The sequence below is a fragment of the Schistocerca serialis genome, chromosome 3, assembly GCF_023864345.2.
Source record: "Schistocerca serialis cubense isolate TAMUIC-IGC-003099 chromosome 3, iqSchSeri2.2, whole genome shotgun sequence".
Taxonomy (NCBI): domain Eukaryota; kingdom Metazoa; phylum Arthropoda; class Insecta; order Orthoptera; family Acrididae; genus Schistocerca; species Schistocerca serialis.
Window position 1 is genome coordinate 106,359,788 of NC_064640.1, and position 19,391 is coordinate 106,379,178.

Genomic DNA, 19,391 nt, shown 5'->3' on the forward strand with positions numbered 1-19,391 from the left:
ACCATGCATTGTTGCCAATTCTAAGAAACAGCTACTGTATGTGCATACACATGCTTTGCGCTTGATGTAAGCTTGTATCCTGCAAATTATGTCTCTCACTTGCTTGTGTAAAATTTATCGCTTACCACCACCAATGGCCATGACAGTTCACTAAAAATGGAATAAAAATTCACTAAATAACTAAATCCGATCATGTTTAATGCTTGCAATGGGTACAACATTACCAGCAGCGTGGTCAGAGCACTACTTGATGCTCATAGGCTTTTGGAGAATGCGTGATGTAAGTGCGCAGAACAAGCCTAAACTCGACTGACATCCTTCGTGACTCCAACTATACAAGCCCAGCAAAACAGGAATTTTTGTGTGGTACTTGAAAATGGTCAAGGGTCAAAATCATGATTGTACAACAGAATGAATAATCTATGCAGTCAAATGGCGGAGCTTTCATTTAAACAAAGAAAAAGTGTTTGCTGGTGATTTTAATGTAGGTTTTATGATGAACCCTTCGAGTAAGAAGTTATTTCAGTCGCTAATACTATCATTAGCTTAACTACAGCCACTAATAATATGTTCGTGAAAAGGTCCAATGAACAGAACTATTTTACAGAATCAAGAAGCAATGGCCCCTCAAACAATAACACGTGTTCCTCTTGTTAAAGGTTAATACTGATAAGGACAAAATTTACTACGTCTGAGTTCAAGGATTAGCCAGTTAGTCAAAAATTGATTATATTAGGAATCTCCTTAAAGTCATGAACTGGATTAATGTGTTCAGTGTTTATAGAATGAATGAAAAACACAACACTTTTGTTACGAAAGTCTCTAGATTCTTCGAAAGCTGTTTTCGCCCAGAAATATTGCAGATTTTCTGATTGCTCAACTTATTATACATCTGTGGCTAATTTGTATCAGTGAAAAACTTTAATATTGCATGGCTTGCATGCAGTTGTTTCTGGTATTGCGCATAAGTACATTCATTCTCGGAGTAAATTTCTGTATATAATCTTTTACATATATTAAGCGGTTATATGCATAAAGACGCGGGAGTGTCGTTATATCAAGTAGACTGAAATGTTTCTTACAGGATTCTGCAATACGCGATCCTTGAATAGGTCTGATTGTTTTTTCCTACTATCTAAAAACTCAGTTTACACCTAGTGAATTTCCCCATAACATTATCCAATACTGCAGCTGCAACTGAAAAACCGCGTAGCAACAGAGATTTAGTACGGTTTTTTTTTTTTTTTGGTAGAATATCTTAGTTTATACAGTAGAAAAATCGCACGTGCAAGTTTATCAGTCAGATAGCCTATTTTACGTTTATCTAATAATCAGTCTACCATATTTTAAAATAGTGAGAAATATAAGTAGTGTTTTACGTTTCAAATGCAATTCTTAGCGGCTTTGGTAATGATCTTTGTGGTGTGGAGTCTCTTCCGCGGATCTCTACTCAAAGAGTTTCAAGCGAAAAGAGTGGGGGTGTGCATGTATGTGTATAAGGGGGGCGGGAATGTGTTGTGGTTGGATGAAAACAGATGTCAAAATTGATATGTTCGAGTGACGCGAGCCTTATTAAAACAAGAACAACTGTTACTATTAATATTACGTGTACGTAAACGTTATTAATAGTAGATTGCCGTTTTACCAACAACAGAAAATCATGGCAATGGGAAAAGGCTTTAAAGTTTCTGAAAAAGTGAATCCACCGAAGCCTTACAGTATCCTGCTGGAGCAGAGAAACAGAGAAGAGTCCCTCCTGTTTGAATCACAGGCAGTAGCAGTCTTGTGTAAGTATTTCTTGTGTGTTTTTAGGGCTTGTGCCCGGTGACTATACACTTTCTTGATCACTATCATTGACAGACAATGATGACAGTTGCTGTACTGAAAGCAGAGCGTTTGCCCTCGCCTGCCCCTAGCCGATTTGTGTTTGTGGTTATTTGCAGTTGTTAAAAGTGTTCAAGCTTCTCATGAGTGTTTATAACTGTCACTGATATTGTGTCTAAATACACCAGCAGGAAGTGAGAAGTTATACCAAATGTTATTGTTTCAGCTCCATTAGAGGTGGAATCTGTCAAACGACAGTATACGAAGCTGCTGGATGCTTACGGCTGTCTTGGAGTCCTGCAACTTAATGCAGGTAATATCGGTATCCTTACTGACATGTTTGCGGTTCCTTGTATTTCGAAGCAATAGGTAGTATTTCACCATAAGGAATTAGTAATTTCAGTTTCTATTCCTGGTCATGATAGCTATAATTGTCCTTACAAAGTTATCGTTAAAATATTAATTCTTAGCTTTTATAATCTATTGTTTGGGTTAGTTTATTTGCGTTAGTGTACAAATGTCTGCCGAAAGATCTTTCAGTTGAGTTTCAATTTGTAACATGTAGACCCCTTCTCTGTAGAAATTATTAAGCAGAACAGAAACAGCAGAAGTAATATGCATTTCTTCACTTGTTTACAAGAATGTGCTAAGTGCAGTCGTGCACAGGAAATGTATACAAACTATCAGCTGTTCATTTTTATTACTCTTTCTCTGATTTGTATGTATTCTATATGGACTGAGTATATTGTGATGTACTGTACTACATGAGTGTTTTTCTTTTTATTTATGTATCATCAACTGAATACAAAACTACAGTGGAGCATTGCACACCTCCTTTTCTTGTCACATGACCATGACTGATTGTAGTATAGATGCATACGATACATATATTGTTTGTGGCTGAATTTGGAGGAATGATGGACAACACAGTACCACATAAATATTACGATGGCAGAGAACTGAACCTCAGGAAACAACTAACAGATGATGTCACTACCAAACACAATAAAGTTATCAACAAACTAATCAGACCTTCAATGGAACTGGGGTTTTTGTGTGATAAAACACTCAAAATTAAAAGTTGGCAAGTAAAAAAATTTAAAACTGCATATCTGCTAATGAAATCTAGAAAAAAATATATATATTAACGTATGTGACATGCACCAAATCAGTTGCTAGGGATTTATTTATCTTGCAACACAGGTTTTTTCTAGTGCAGTTCTAGTTACTGGCATTTTTACTGATAAGTATGTCAAATATGGAGCAAACATAGACTGGCCTATAGATCAAATTGTTGCCACAGTTTTTATCTTGTAGTTGACCACCTCACAAGCAAATTATCACCTTCGTACCAAACATAGACCTCGGGCTATGGTACAGATCAGTCTTTGACCACAGGGGACCACTGCCATACTCAAACTAAATAATTTTGTATGGAACACTGTCTCCATTAACCAATATATGTATAGGTCTAGTATTCAAAATTATCCAAGCTCTGCTTCTCAGTAGATCGTTATCTACATGTACATCGGTACCCTGCAGATCGCTGTGAAGTGGTACCAGTTATTGGGGTTTCTAGAACTGTTTCATTAATGTATGGAGTGCGGGAAGAATGATTGTTCAAATGTCTCTGCTTCTGCTGAAATTAATCTCACAATCCCTTAAGTAGTAAACATAGGGGGTTGTAGTACTGTATATCCATGGAGTCATTTAAAGCCAGTTGTTGAAAATTTGTAAATAGGCTTTCAAGGGATAGTTTGTGCCTACCTTGAATAGTCTGCCTGTTCAGTTTTTTCAGCAGATCTGTGTCATTCCCCCCATGGGTCAAACAAACCTGTGACCGTTTGTGCTGCACTTCCCCTTACACATTCAATATACCCTGTTAGTCCTATTAGGTGCTTGTCCCACACACTTGAAAGCATTCTATGGTGGATTGCATGAATGATTTGTAAACAAACTCCGTTGTAGACTCATTGCATTTTGCTTTACCTTCAACTGAGCCTGTGTGATCCTTCTGTTTCCTATACCTACAAAGTGTTACACCCAGCTATTTGTATGAATTGACTTATTACAACAGTGACTCACTGATATTGTAGTCATAAGATAATAAATTTTTTACATTTTGTGATCTAAAAAATTTTACATTTATGAGATTTTGAAGCAAGTTGATAATTTCTTCACTGCTTTGAAATCTGATCAAGATCTGACTGAATACTTCTGCAACTTCTTTCAGGCAGTACTAGATTGTAGATAACTGCATCATCTGCAAAAATCATGAGGTTACTATTAACACTGTTTGCGTGGTCATTAGTATACGACATAAACAGCAAGGGTCTAAACCCACATGGCTAGGGCCCATCCAAAATTACTTCCACATATGACGCCGACGACTTTCCATCCAAGATAACGTGCTGCATCCTCCCTACCTAAAAATCCTCATTCCAGTTACAAATTTCGCTTGATACCCCCGTACAATCAAACTTTTTGATCTCAGTTGGACCTATGTTGATGTAGTAAATGTGACACTCTAAGCCGTTGAAATGTACACGAAGTAATGATACACTGTAAACAAAACATACAAAAAACATGTGTTGAAAACATCTCAAACATAAATATTGCAGGCTGTATTTACATCTACATCTACATTTATACTCCACAAGCCACCCAACGGTGTGTGGCGGAGGGCACTTTACGTGCCACTGTCATTACCTCCCTTTCCTGTTCCAGTCGCGTATGGTTCGTGGGAAGAACGACTGTCTGAAAGCCTCCGTGCGCGCTCTAATCTCTCTAATTTTACATTCGTGATCTCCTCGGGAGCTATAAGTAGTGGGAAGCAATATATTCGATACCTCATCCAGAAACGCATCCTCTCGAAACCTGGCGAGCAATCTACACCGCGATGCAGAGCGCCTCTCTTGCAGAGTCTGCCACTTGAGTTTATTAAACATCTCCGTAACGCTATCACGGTTACCAAATAACCCTGTGACGAAACGCGCCACTCTTCTTTGGATCTTCTCTATCTCCTCCGTCACACCGATCTGGTACGGATCCCACACTGATGAGCAATACTCAAATATAGGTCGAACGAGTGTTTTGTAAGCCACCTCCTTTGTTGATGGACTACATTTTCTAAGCACTCTCCCAATGAATCTCAACCTGGTACCTGCCTTACCAACAATTAATTTTATATGATCATTCCACTTCAAATCGTTCCGCACGCATACTCCCAGATATTTTACAGAAGTAACTGCTACCAGTGTTTGTTCCACTATCATATAATCATACAATAAAGGATCCTTCTTTCTATGTATTCGCAATACGCTACATTTGTCTATGTTAAGGGACAGTTGCCACTCCCTGCACCAAGTGCCTATCCGCTGCAGATCTTCCTGCATTTCGCTACAATTTTCTAATGCTGCAACTTCTCTGTATACTACAGCATCATCCACGAAAATCCGCATGGGACTTCCGACACTATCTACTAGGTCATTTATATATATTGTGAAAATCAATGGTCCCATAACACTCCCCTGTGGCACGCCAGAGGTTACTTTAACGTCTGTAGACGTCTCTCCATTGATAACAACATGCTGTGTTCTGTTTGCTAAAAACTCTTCAATCCAGCCACACAGCTGGTCTGATATTCCGTAGGTTCTGACTTTGTTTATCAGGCGACAGTGCGGAACTGTATCGAACGCCTTCCGGAAGTCAAGAAAAATAGCATCTACCTGGGAGCCTGTATCTAATATTTTCTGGGTCTCATGAACAAATAAAGCGAGTTGGGTCTCACACGATCGCTGTTTCCGGAATCCATGTTGATTCCTACATAGTAGATTCTGGGTTTCCAAAAACGACATGATACTCGAGCAAAAAACATGTTCTAAAATTCTACAACAGATCGACGTAAGAGATATAGGTCTATAGTTTTGCGCATCTGCTCGACGACCCTTCTTGAAGACTGGGACTACCTGTGCTCTTTTCCAATCATTTGGAACCCTCCGTTCCTCTAGAGACTTGTGGTACACGGCTGTTAGAAGGGGGGCAAGTTCTTCGCGTACTCTGTGTAGAATCGAATTGGTATCCCGTCAGGTCCAGTGGACTTTCCTCTATTGAGTGATTTCAGTTGCTTTTCTATTCCTTGGACACTTATTTCGATGTCAGCCATTTTTTCGTTTGTGCGAGAATTTAGAGAAGGAACTGCAGTGCGGTCTTCCTCTGTGAAACAGCTTTGGAAAAAGGTGTTTAGTATTTCAGCTTTACGCGTGTCATCCTCTGTTTCAATGCCATCATCATCCCGGAGTGTCTGGATATGCTGTTTTGAGCCACTTATGATTTAACATAAGACCAGAACTTCCTAGGATTTTCTGTCAAGTCGGTACATAGAATTTTACTTTCGAATTCACTGAACGCTTCACGCATAGCCCTCCTTACGCTAACTTTGACATCGTTTAGCTTCTGTTTGTGTAACTTGGATCACCCTTTGAACAATATACCAGTGGATTGCATTGTTCCCTAGACCTGAATTTTGTACCATTTCTCATGCTTTCCCACATTTAGTCCCGTAAATGGTACTGGTGGAGGACATACGCATTCATTTTATGTAGAAAAAGTGGCAACAGATGCTACATGATAATGCCAATTTTCGATGTCTAGGTGGAACATGTAAGGTGTTGAACTGTACCTTCATGTTTGTCAACCAAAGCTCTATCACAAGTCAATATTTTTTCCTGGATGCCACCACGTAATCTGAAAGATTTTATCCATATTTATACATCAGATACTGGAGTTAAAATAACTTTGTTTTACTATACCATATATTTGAAGCTTCCAGGTAAAAGTTTAAAACATCCTTCCCCCAGCTTGGCCATTTATTTATCTACACATTACTGTTGTGTCATGTTGACCTTGTTCTTGTGATTTGTTCTGCCATTTTCAATTTCAAGCAGAGTCCATCATTGCCAGCATTCACTGTGTGTGCAACACACTGTCCTGTATAAATGCCGCTAATTAAAATTGTTAGATAAATTCAGAAACATTGTATTAGATAATAAAGAAATCTAAGTATTTGCATATATTTGAACTACTGTGCTTAAATTATGTAAAACGCCAGGGGTAGCTCTTTCCCATGCACCAGTTAGTCAAAATGTTACTGGTGATTGATAGTTGTGATTGTTTTTTGTTGTCGTAGTGTCTGTGGGTGAACATCAAACCATTGAATACGAGGTGTCAACTTTGACCGATGATGTCGTTTAATGATGAACACATACAATTCGTCCAAATTCAAGATAGCAGCTATGATGTCATTCATACAACCACAATAAACAGAAAACAATTCCATTCTTAAAATATTTTAAAAATAATAAAACAACTATGTAGTTAATGGAACACCCAGAGGAAGTTGGGAATCGGGTGCAGGGACAAACTGAAGCACCCCAGCCCATGCCCCATCCAATACAAAAATCCGCTAACCTCACGTATAAATCCCTTAAAACACAATAAAACTAATGTTGTTATCATCAATTTATTTAAATAAACTTAACTCCACAATATTAACTAGCTGTGAAATAGTGATATTGAAAGGGGAGGAAAGAAACTAATGGTGTTGGTATATTCCATAAACGCCTGTAGCTACAGTGAACTATGCAAAGCAGTAATATCCAAAAAGTAGTAAATCAATTATAATGCAAGGCTGCAGCTGATACGTCAATAACAAGTGTTGAAATGTTGCTCTCCCAAACATCCACCTCTATTAACTACCCACATGCCCACTAAAAACCAAGAGGCATCAGCTAGTATCTGTTTTCTTATACCAAAACAAGAAAATTAACATTAAGTTATCGGAAAATTTATGTCCTTTCAAAATAAACTATAATAAACAGAAAATACTTAAAAGCATAAAACTTCCTACTATTTTTGGCGCAGTATATGAAGAGATAGCATGCTTTAGTGTTGTCATATAAAACAGAAAATGTTGTAGAATTTAAACAGTGCCTGCGTAACCACTGAGTTAAGTGGATAGATGTTTTTAAGTAAATTTTGTTAATGTACCGAACATGAAACTCTGTTATTAATAACCATTGATCCATATACCTTCTGCCATGATATAATTAAAAATATTGATCCACCTACCTTCTACCATGATTTGAATAAAAAACATTGAACCACTCATGACATTTATCGAAAACTATTTTGTCATGGATTCAATTGTCTTGATCTATCTGCCTCGTCATTCATCATGTTCACTTCCTATCATTCACTATGCTTACAATTACCAAATGCAATACACAACAGAAAAGCTGCAGACACCAGAAGTGCACTTTTACTCTAGAGTTGACCTATATAGGTGAAATGTTGTAGCTGTAAGGGGGTGGGGGGAGTGTTTGTTGGTATCCTATTGTAGGGTTGAAGTATAGAAGTAAACTGGAGATTGGGATAATCGACTTTTATAGTTGTGTGTGTGTGTGGGGGGGGGGGGATTAATTGGTATCCTGGTCTATGATTGAACTATATAGGCTAGCTGGAGATTGGGATACCATGATCTTATGGTACATTTTATATGGTTTTGTCACATTTTATTTTTCGGTAGTTTCAAGTGAGTCCGCAAGGGAGACGAGCACTTTTTTACCCCTCCCCAAAACAGATTTTCTAGCTCCTCAACATGCCTTTGTATTATTAATGCTAACCCTAGTTATAGAATTTTTTTAAATTCATTTATATGATTAACCATTAAATTATGAAACCTTCTCTTCCCGAAATCCCAATATGAAACAAAAGAATCCAGTAATATGCTTGATCCCTCCTCAGTATACTCTTCTATGAATCCAACAAGCACCCTCTTAGTTCATCCACTTACTAAAGTAAACAACACCTCATAACTTCCACTCCTTGAAACAACATCTGCCCTACAGCCAAGTACCAACAGATTTCGTACTCTTCTTGTACTAAACTTTCCCAAAAGCTTCTCGTCAATTTCTACTAGTGCCCCAGGTTCCTCATCTGCCTCTAAATTTTATAGTCAGAAATAAAAGTTCCTAGCAAAAAGAAAACCAATCAGTGAGCACTGACTCCCATATTGTGAACATAAAGTGACACTGATGAACTGTAAAGAAAGTAATAAGTAAAATCTGCAACAGTGTTAACCTTGTGTTATCACACCATGTGCCCCATCAAATCAACCACCATTATTTGCCTCTTGAGATCATCACATAAACCTATTACCATTACAGGAAGGAGTAATTCAACGACATTCCTGACAATAAAATTTACCACAAGTGTGTCACTCAAACTACACACCTGTGCTTCAAAATGTGCACTTGTTGCAAACCATCATCCAAATACAGCCCCTATATGACGCCGCATCATCATCATCATGTCACAAGTCAGATCTTATCTTCAATACCACATTCTTCATTTGAACTGACTGTGGCTGTCATGTTAGGAACACCAGTATTCAGTTTTCCTGTTTTGCAAATATTTTTTAAGTAGTTTCTTTTCGTTTGTTAATACTGGTATGGTTGTTCGGTACTATAGCTTACCTTTTTGTGACTTAATATATTTTGTATTTTTGCAGAATTTTACAACAATATTTATTATTTCATTCCAGTCTGGATAGTTTAGTGTGTTAAAACATTAAGTCCTTATCCAGCATTGCCTGGATGTATGACACTGGAATGTGTGGATTTATTTCTTTCATGTGCTAGTATGCACACTGTAACTGGGCATTCTTATTTTTCATTTAACTTAGATATATTGTATACTGTATGTGAATAGATTTTGTTCTACAGCCCTTATGAAGTAAAAAAGCAGTTCTTGGATGTATGTCGGTATTTGAGTGAATTATTAGGCTGTTACTGTGGAACATGCAACGCAAGATGCCCACCTGATGCCTGCCACAGAAAACAAGTAGTCCTTATCTCACTGCATCTCTTTTTCAAAGTTAGTAATGCATTTGGTTGTTAAACCAATAGAGAATCCAAGAAAGAGTCATTAAGGGTCATAGGCAAGAAGGAAAGAAATCAGCAAAACTTTTGGGTTTGGGTAGAGTTTTCTCTCTCTCTCTCTCTCTCTCTCTCTCTCTCTCTCTCTCTCTCTCTCTCTCTCTCTCTCTTCTCTCTCTCTCTCTCTGTGTGTGTGTGTGTGTGTGTGTGTGTGTGTGTGTGTGTGTGTGTGTGTGTAACTGTAAAGAATGTATAATATTTTTACTTGAAAGAATGAACATTACTTGTACTTGTTTGAATTACTTCTTAGTTAATTCGAATTTTTTGCATTACAGGAGAAAGTACAGTGCTGTACTTGGTAATGGTGACAGGATGTGTATCAGTAGGAAAGATAGCAGACTCAGAAATTTTTCGCATCACTCAGACTACGTTTGTGTCACTACGGAACCAACCACAAGATGAGGAACGCATTTCAGAAGTCAGAAAACTGTTGAATTCGGGTACTTTTTACTTCTCATGGGCATTGTCAAATGAGAGCCTCGACATAACTCTGTGTGCCCAACGAAGACAAAGAACAGGGGAGACTGACAACAGGTTTTTTTGGTAAGTAAACAATGAGACAATTGTTTGGACAGGAATTGAAATGCAAATAATAATTTGAGGGAGAGAAGAGGAAGGACTGTATTTTCTTCAAAGAATGCAAGTTCAAAACAGTGCCTGAAATGTTGTTTGTATGGCTAATTTCTGCACACTGCCATTTGCCAGTATTTACTCATACCATTGTTTGTGAGGTACCCTGAACTACACATTAACATTAGTATGCCAAATGATACAGTAACTTGTTAAACAATATTCTGTACATGTGTAAGCCATTTGGTGCCATTATGTTTTGAATTTATTTTTGTTCAGTTTATGGATAGTTTTTATAGTAATATGGTTTCTCTAATTTTTACTTGTGATACTTCTGCAATATATGTAAGATGATGAAGCATGTTTTAAAACTGGTCAGTATAGGTGTGATTCCAAAATTGTTTTGTGTCAAAGTCAGTACTTATCTTGCAGTTTTTCACAGTTCATATTTGCGTGACATACTGATATTGATAATATAAACTGCTAAAAGGTACTGTCTGTGAAACAAGTATTGGTAATGTGTGGCACAAGCGATCATGGGAAGTACAATAGGAAATATGGAACCGTTCGATCCCACCCGTCTGCTTTGACCCATGACGTCACAAATATGGCGGAAACAAAAACACACACACACACACACACACACACACACACACACACACACACTTTCCACAAGAAGCCTAATGACACTAACAGGACAAGCGCGGGAAATGGGCTGTTTTGGGTGAGGGGCAAACTAAATATAAACAAATTTAGACGCCTTGCGTAGCTACAACGTGTAAGCGAAGACAGCCATGCATGAATACCCACCCACCTCCCCAGGGGTCGTAACCCCTGCAACCCATAGAAGATAAAGATGCTTCAGTAGCTGATTAGTGTTTTTTGTCTTTTAAAAAAAAAATCTCACGGGATAGAACGAACAGATCGGAAAGATAAATATAATAAACTAAAACAGAAATTCGAGGAAACAGATAATTAAAATAAGTAATAAGTGTTTTTAAATTTAAAAAAAATCTCGCGAGATAGAACGAACAGATCAGAAAAGTAAATAAAATAAGATAAAACAGAACTGGAGACAGCCACACTCAAACCAAACTCCGCGCTGTCATGACGTCACACATGACAACACCCATACGTCACGGGTCAAAGCCGACGCGTTGGATCGGACGCTTCTGTCGACCCGTACAATATTCTAGTAGTAGCTGGGTTTTTGACAATTTAATAATGTAATGATGAGATGACTGTTATTTAATTGTAGGAAAAGTGAATTTAAACATGACAGCCACGAATTACTAGCAGTAAGAGTGTAAGCGTTGCTGCTTCATATGGTATTGCTCTATGAGTACTTCAGATAAGTTGAGGTGGATGTGAAGAATAGATATGGTAATCCATGTGAATAAGTGGTTCGTACCCATAAATAAAATATGCATATAAAAAGTTCATTGATCAACTAATACTAAAATGCCAGTAATGTGTGCACACACTTGAAAAGACAAAGAAAAAAATCATAACATTGAACCCAGTAAGCTATGGGAAATTATTTGCTACTTCCAGTAAACACACAACATTGTGAGTTGAAGATCATGACATAATATAATGTAATAAACATACAGAGTTGTTAGAAAGCACAAAAATTTGTTGTGGAGATCCACGTGATGTTGGTACAAGAATGTAGGACATGATGAGCAAAAAAGTGATTGACTGGTTCAAATGCTTTAAGGGGCAGGGAACTCTTGACGACACTGTGTGTGTGTGTGGGGGGGGGGGGGGGGGTGTCTGCTGTAAAAGAGATGTATAGCAGACAACATAGGGTAAATGCGACAGATGTTTGTGGAAAGTGATCAACTGTATGTCAGATTTGCAGTGAGGGTAACATGCACAAATTTTTTTGTAAGTAGAGGACTCATTTATGCACAAATTGACAGACAAGGAGAAATCGGCAAAGAAATACCGGAGATATAGTAGATGTGTGTCCTCAATAGTGATGCACGTCACATGCTGCCAGCCCATGCTAGCCTGCCCGAGAAAGGGCAGGTTCGCATAGCTTATGTTGGTTTAATGTGGCCTAGAGTTACTGGGTCCCCCTGTGCCCAGGCTGGCTTTCTGGGCTCCGCTCTACTGGGCTGCCTGCTGTCAGTAGACATGTATTGCAGCACAGTTTGAACTTGACAAGTGACCCAGTTCCATACACTATGTAAGCACTGGCTTCTACTGTCGCTGACTTAGACAAAATTAAGAAGAATTACAAATTACTGATCATAAAAAAAAATGAAGCTTTTTCTTTCATTTTCTTATTATAAACTATTATCAATCAGTTTTTTGCAGTTCCTTATGAGAAAGAAATTGTGGCGATCCAGTGGGTATTTCATGTAATTTGCATCTCTAACTGAAGAATTTCACTAGTACAACATGTGATCGTATGGTGAATATAATTGTTAAGGATATTCAAACTAACTGTTTGGAAAATCAACTATTGTAGGAATATTTTTCGTGACGTGAGAGACAGTGTGATTTTGGGTCAGAAATAGCAAAGTGAACTACTTGGACCTGTGACATGAAACAGATACTTAGTCTTGGATGGTGGCACAGTCCTGAAATGATCAACCCAGGAAATAGTATGCTCTAAACCACAGGGAAACAGCATATCTGAAGAATTCTTATCCTTGTCAGAAGAAGAAGCTAGTCAATACACAAAAGGACTACTACTATTGCAGTTGTGTATGTAGTGTTGTTGAACGAAGAGAACCATCTTTCATCATATACTTCTAATTGGTATTGTTCAAGTTGATCTGCTTTGAGGTGGTAGTGTATGAACGCTGTGAACATGGTTCTGTCTCAAATAAAATAATGGGGAACTACTTAGTGTTATCTTGTTGTGTCAATGTGGGAACTTATAAATGGTGGAATAGGAGAGGTGCTCTGAGGAAATATCTCAGGAGAGAGAGATTTTTTGGCAAAAAAAGTTCTTGAGTAACTTGCCACATCAGATTAGAATAAAATTTTAGGCTTTCGATCACAGCCTCTTGCATCAAAAGCTTTGTGGTTTATCTGAGTCTGTCACAAGGTAACTGAGAAATTTATACCCAAGGATCCAATTGTGAAAGACTTCATAGAGAGGTATTTTTGTTTGGGAGTGGAAAGTGGCAGTGTCAAATAGATATTTTGAATTTATTTTTTTACTGATGTGACTTTAGATTTGATGAATGTGGACCATATAGTGGGGCAGGAAATGTCAATTGCCTCAGTATCTTTTCTGCAATTGACTGTGTGTTTCCCAAAAAATAAATGCAACTCACCATCCTGAATCAACTCCTCTAACTTGTTGAACCCAAAGGAAGAGATCACATTCCATGAAGCCTTGAAGTACCATACTTGATGCTACTTACAGGTGTGGAGCAAGCAGTGAACTGTCATTTTTCAAATCAATTTCTGAATGAACTCTGTAGGTATGTTAGGGTGTCATTATGTGGGTAACTATACTTTCCCATCAATTTGCAACCATGATGTAATTGCTGCACTAATCTATGGTTAAGAAAGTAGAATAAACTGTTTTAAACTTGATATTGACTGTCTCTTAAATCAACATTTCAAGGAAAAACAGCAGTCTGGCAGGCACTAGCTTATCAGAGTACCAGTGTCATGTATTTGCACAATTGTTGTTGCTTACTGAATATTGTTAATTTAGGGGCCAAGAGCAGAATAAAGTTGACAATTGATGCAAGAAAATGAATACAAAATTATATAGGTTTCATAATAATGGATTCTTCTGCCACTGATTAGTAGAGCAATTTCATGTTTATCAATGTAAATACTCACTGTATATTTTTTGTCTTATAAAACTATACTGTCAAACTCCATCATTTGCAAAAAGTTTGTTATGGCGTTGAGCCACAATCGTGCAATACTTCTTAAAAGAGTAAACTGTCATGTGACTGTGTATTATTACATTTATCCTTAGTACTATGTCTTTGAGAGTCCACATTCCTGCACAATTACATGTTAGACGTATTACCCTTGTTTACCTGCTTTGGACTGCCTTAACAAATATGACTTAATAATGGTCAAGCAACATTTAGCATTGTATGTGATAATGGTATAAAAGCCAAAATCTGGATAGTACAAAAGAAAAGATGATAATATGCAGTCAAGTGGCAGTTTACTCTTTCAAAAAATCCGTGGTTTGTGTTTTTTCATCAACAAATATGAAGATTTCTTTACTGTAGAGTACACATCACACTTTTTGTATCTGAATGAAAAATACTAATTACAAAGAAAAAGCAACACAGGATTTTTTATTTCTATGTAATGCATCCAAACGCGTATTACATTACACGACTTCATTAAATCTCTTGCATGTAAATGTAAAAGTACATAGCACTGCTTGTGCACTAACAGAATAGTTCTTGCGGTCCTAGTTTACCCTATTCATGTGTAGTTTACATGTATGACCCTTCAAGATGTAGATGAGACGAGCACTGCAGTGCATACACAGATGTCACATAACACGCGGAGTGAGCGTTGCAGCTTGGGTCTGGCTGCAGTTCACGAGCTACAGGCTGTCTGGACCAGCCTAGTGCTGGCATGGGCTTGCCAGACTGAGGCAGGCTGGCAGGCCAGTGGAAAGGGTCAGTGAGCAGGCTTCAGCGACTAGCAGTTCACAGTGCATGGCTCTGGTCCTAAGTCCCTCATTTCTATCATCACATGGGACCACAACTTGTGCAACCAGTTCGCCCAGAGTGATTAAGGAATGATGGTCCCTGGCTTCTTTGCATGCTAAAAAAGCTGATCCCAAATGTCAAGGATCAGGAAAGTGTTTATCACCTTTTTACAACACCAGTGATGTGATTTATTGAGTATTTCTATCTGAAAGTCAAACTGTGTACACCAAATGTTGTACAGCAAGTCAAGCTCAGCTTGTTTATCAGGAATGGCCTGCCAGTTTTAGGCTCTGTGGGCTGAGGTGCCAGATTGTCAGATTTTTGGCAAAAGGCAGATGCCAGTCAGCATTTAGTGGTAGTGTTGTTGGCAGACAATAGCCTACTTGTCAAAGGTCCTCTGCTTTGATAGACATTGTGTGTCCAATAATCTCAAGACATTCTTTGGAATGAGTGTAATTGATGGAAATAGATGCCATAACTGTAGTCCAAATTGTAGTACTGCTTCACTGTAATGGCATTATTGAGAAGTCTGACAGCATTTTTGTCAGCAGTGCAGCCTGGCACACAAGTATTTATTCAGAAGCAGTTTTGGAGTTTGTATCTAACACCATTCTCCCTTGTCAGGATTTTGAGGCCCCATTAATTTTGGGTGAACAGACTCAAAATGCCACCATCAACACCCACTCACCCACCTGCCTCAGTAGGTCTAAGCGTGCATTCCATGTCATTATTTTGAAGGGTGTGTCGGTGAGTGGTGGAGATTTGGGGAGGGGGGGGGGGGGGGGAGGAGAAGTGCAGTGGAAACACCGTTGATAGTTAAGAATGACTTTTATTAACACTAGTAGATGACATAGCAAGGCAGATCTGCCTCCCTCTGTTGTCCCTGGCTGGTGCTGACGTTTGGGCGGTGGCATCCAACCTGGCTGCTGAGCTGGTGCCCTGCATTGCTGACGGTATGCCCATGGCAGTCTGACAACCTTTAGAGGCCACATCCGTTGACAACAGTGGGTTGCTACCTTCTTCAATGTTGTGGAGCCCCTACGGCCCCTCACACTACTCGGGACACCATGGCAGTGTGCAGACAGCTGTGCACGAGTTAAGACCTGCTGCCCTCTGACAGCAGTTGGACGGTGGCTAGTGCAATGGCACCAAGTCCCACTAGGAACTCAGCAGCAGCAGACATGGCTAGCAGGTAGGCGGGGCTGTGGCACCAAGTTCAATGAGGGACTTAGTGCTGGGAGCAACTCACCACTCATGGCTGTTGCTGGTGGTGCCTAGCTGTCTCACTGTCTGGCATAGCCCTGGCATCGTGGTGGTGCTACGGCTGGTTTCCGATCCCCTACCTCAAAATTCAGACATATTTATTCGAACCTATTCACATCATCCATAGCGAGAGACTTTCCCTGATGTGGTGATGTCATCCCACTGCCTTCACAGTTACTTCTGTGTGATACGGCTTACTGCTGCACACGGATATCCTGGCTTCGCAGTCCTCTTGCATGTTTGTTATTGTGATCCACATGTTGCCACACTGGCAGCTACAACTCGTACCTGTTAATGCAATGCTTCACAGCGACTCCCACACTACTACTCATTACTTTTGCTAAAGACTTGTAATTTTTTCTCAAAGACCAGGTAGCAACACTACAGTTTTGATATCTACTTGTTCCCAAATTGAGCTCTTTTTCAAAGAGATTCATTATGGCCAAAACTGTAGTGAATTTTATCTGGTTTAGAATAGAATGATTTTACTCAAAAATTCATGAGCAGATATATGGCAAAAGCAAGTTTTTTTCATTTTGCATTTTTTTTATTTCTCGGGAGAATTTGAGGAGTAATGTTGAAATAAGAAATGAAATGAGTAACTTTCCAGAACTTCAAGACTTTATACATACCAAGACCACTTTCTGACCACCATAAAACTTCAGTATAATATGGCCAGTTAAAAATTTTTGTCTGTCATGCTGCTGAATGTTGTTATTCATAAGTTTGACGTACTTACAGAAGAATCTTGACTGAAGAAATAATTTTTATGTGATGGTTTGTGATGTGTTCTGTCCTGAGTGGTAAGCACACATGCAATAAATGATGATTCCCAAGTAGTGCATAAATGGTACTTTATTAGTGCAGCACAAAAAGAACTGGGTTCAACATAATGTAGATTCTGATAGACACTACTAAAGGATCCTCCTAGTATGATATAAATACAAACAAGTCAAAGTCTGTTGTGATTTAGATCATAATGGTAATTACTAGCTTAGGTTCACAGTCTTAAGTTCCACAGAAGAAAACTAGTCTGGGACGTGAGTGTGGGGAGGACAGCATTGGAGGAGTCGAAGGCTCCGAGGATGATGGCTAGTGGCTCAGTGCGACTGCTGTTGAGCATCTTCTGCGAGCGGCTGCCAGAGCAGTGTTGTGGCCCAGTCTAGATCCCTATACTCGGCTCGATTGGACAGAGCCAGGAGCTCAAAGAGAGGGAGCCTATAGTTGCAGCTGGCATGAGCTGCTCCTAGTGGTCAGGCAGCATCTTAAAATAATACACTGCTGGTGGAGGGATACCCAGTATGTATGAATATTTTGTCTGAAGTACTATGCAGTGTTCAGGGATTGCAGCATACGAGGCTGTAAGTGTGTGTTGGAACTTATAGCCATCAATTTTAATAAACCAGGAAAAAGTAGATGTGATGTATAGATGTGATAGACACAGCTGACATCCATTTAGTGGTTGGATAATCTTTCTGCCTGTTTATACATTATACTTATGTATTTACATATATCTTCAACTTCCTACCCTATTCTCACCTAACCCTGTCCTGCTTTGTATATGTTTTATACATTTACGTATTATTTCTATAATGTATCTGACTTATAGTTTATTGTTGTGCCAAATGTCCAAAGGGTGAATAACTAAATAAATAAAGAAAAATAAAAAAATATTAATGACAAATATTTATGATGAGGAGGAAGTGCCAGTCCCTGCCTCAAATGTCTGTCTACTGCAAGTCTTCCCGCATTTTGCTACAATCTGGCATAGTGACTTCCCTGTAAACAAGAGTAACTTTTGTGAAAAGTCTTCTGATATTATCCACTAAATAATTTATAGTTATTCTGAATAGCAAAGGCTTTTATGTTAGCTGGAATTTACTTTTACGTCTGTGTATTTTTCTCTGTTAAGAACAAAATGCTAGGTACTATCTTTGAGGAAATCCTCAGTTCATTCAAAAAGCTGATGCAGTGTTTAGCAACTTCGTGTATTGCAAATTAGGTGACAGGTGAGCACATTCCAGAAGTCAAGGAACATTGCTTCAACCTAGGCACCACAATTTCCTGCCTTCTGAATCTCATTGATGGACAGAATGAGATGAGAAATGTGTGTGTGATATGAAATATCTTTTCCACCTTTTTTGTTATCATTGTGTAGGTTAACTTATGACTCATGTGTGATTGTTGCTAAAACAAGTGAAATTTGAGTTGCTGTTTGTGTGGTGATGACTGCTGACTTGGGATTGTTTCTGGGTGCAGTCATTCTGTTGTGGGGTTCATCAGTGTTCCAAGAATATTCCAGGGAAATGCCCAGATGATTGCTTACAACAGGCTATCAGTAATGTAGTGCCGGCTCTGTCTGTGTGTGTGTGTGTGTGTGTGTGTGTGTGTGTGTGTGTGTGTGTGTGTGTGGAAGGGGGGGGGGGTGTTATGAGCACCCTAGAGTGATTAATACTATTTGTTGTATTAACATGTTATATTTATTAATTTTTTTCCTTTTAATTAGGAATCGCATGCTCCACATTCATCTCCTGAGGTTTGGTGTAAGCTCTACTAACTGGATTCTGAAAGCTATGTGTGGCAGTGTTGAAATAAGGACTGTTTATGTTGGTCATAGGCAGGCTCGTGCAGTTATTATATCACGCCTGAGCTGTGAACGTGCTGGTACAAGGTACTACTATTTATTTAAATACATTTCAAGTGGTACGTCATGTTTATCTAGTATTTCAGATTTTAACCTGTTGACTGCAATTACTCACTGTAAAATGACTTGAAGGGTGTTGTTAATACTACAATTGTTAACTGTAAAACTTTAAATTACACAGCATACTTTTTGTTCTTTTACAGATGAATAAGTGTAGTTTTATGGATGTTCATTTACCTTTCATATTTATCTTACTGATGCTGGAAATATGTATAATTAATTAATAGTTCTTCCAGCTCAATAAAATAGTTTGTATTTTTAAAAATTCTCTTCTGTAATATTTTGGAAGTTCAAAATTACAGCAATTATCTTTTTGGAGGTAATACCAGTAAAGATGAGTAATTTGTTCATTTTGTGACGGCTTGTATTTCTCTT

General features: G+C 38.5%; 1 protein-coding gene across 1 annotated transcript in view; it reads left to right on the forward strand.

Moving 5' to 3' along the window:
- Window positions 1-1,478: 1,478 nt before the first annotated feature.
- The window catches only part of LOC126469783 (synaptojanin-1), a 132,287-nt gene continuing 114,374 nt past the window's right edge, over window positions 1,479-19,391 (forward strand). Inside the window, exons 1-4 of the mRNA XM_050097025.1 lie at window positions 1,479-1,787; window positions 2,051-2,137; window positions 10,097-10,364; window positions 18,819-18,983. Coding sequence (XP_049952982.1) covers window positions 1,661-1,787; window positions 2,051-2,137; window positions 10,097-10,364; window positions 18,819-18,983 — 647 coding nt within the window. The 5' untranslated portion in view covers window positions 1,479-1,660. The remainder of the gene's footprint in view (window positions 1,788-2,050; window positions 2,138-10,096; window positions 10,365-18,818; window positions 18,984-19,391) is intronic.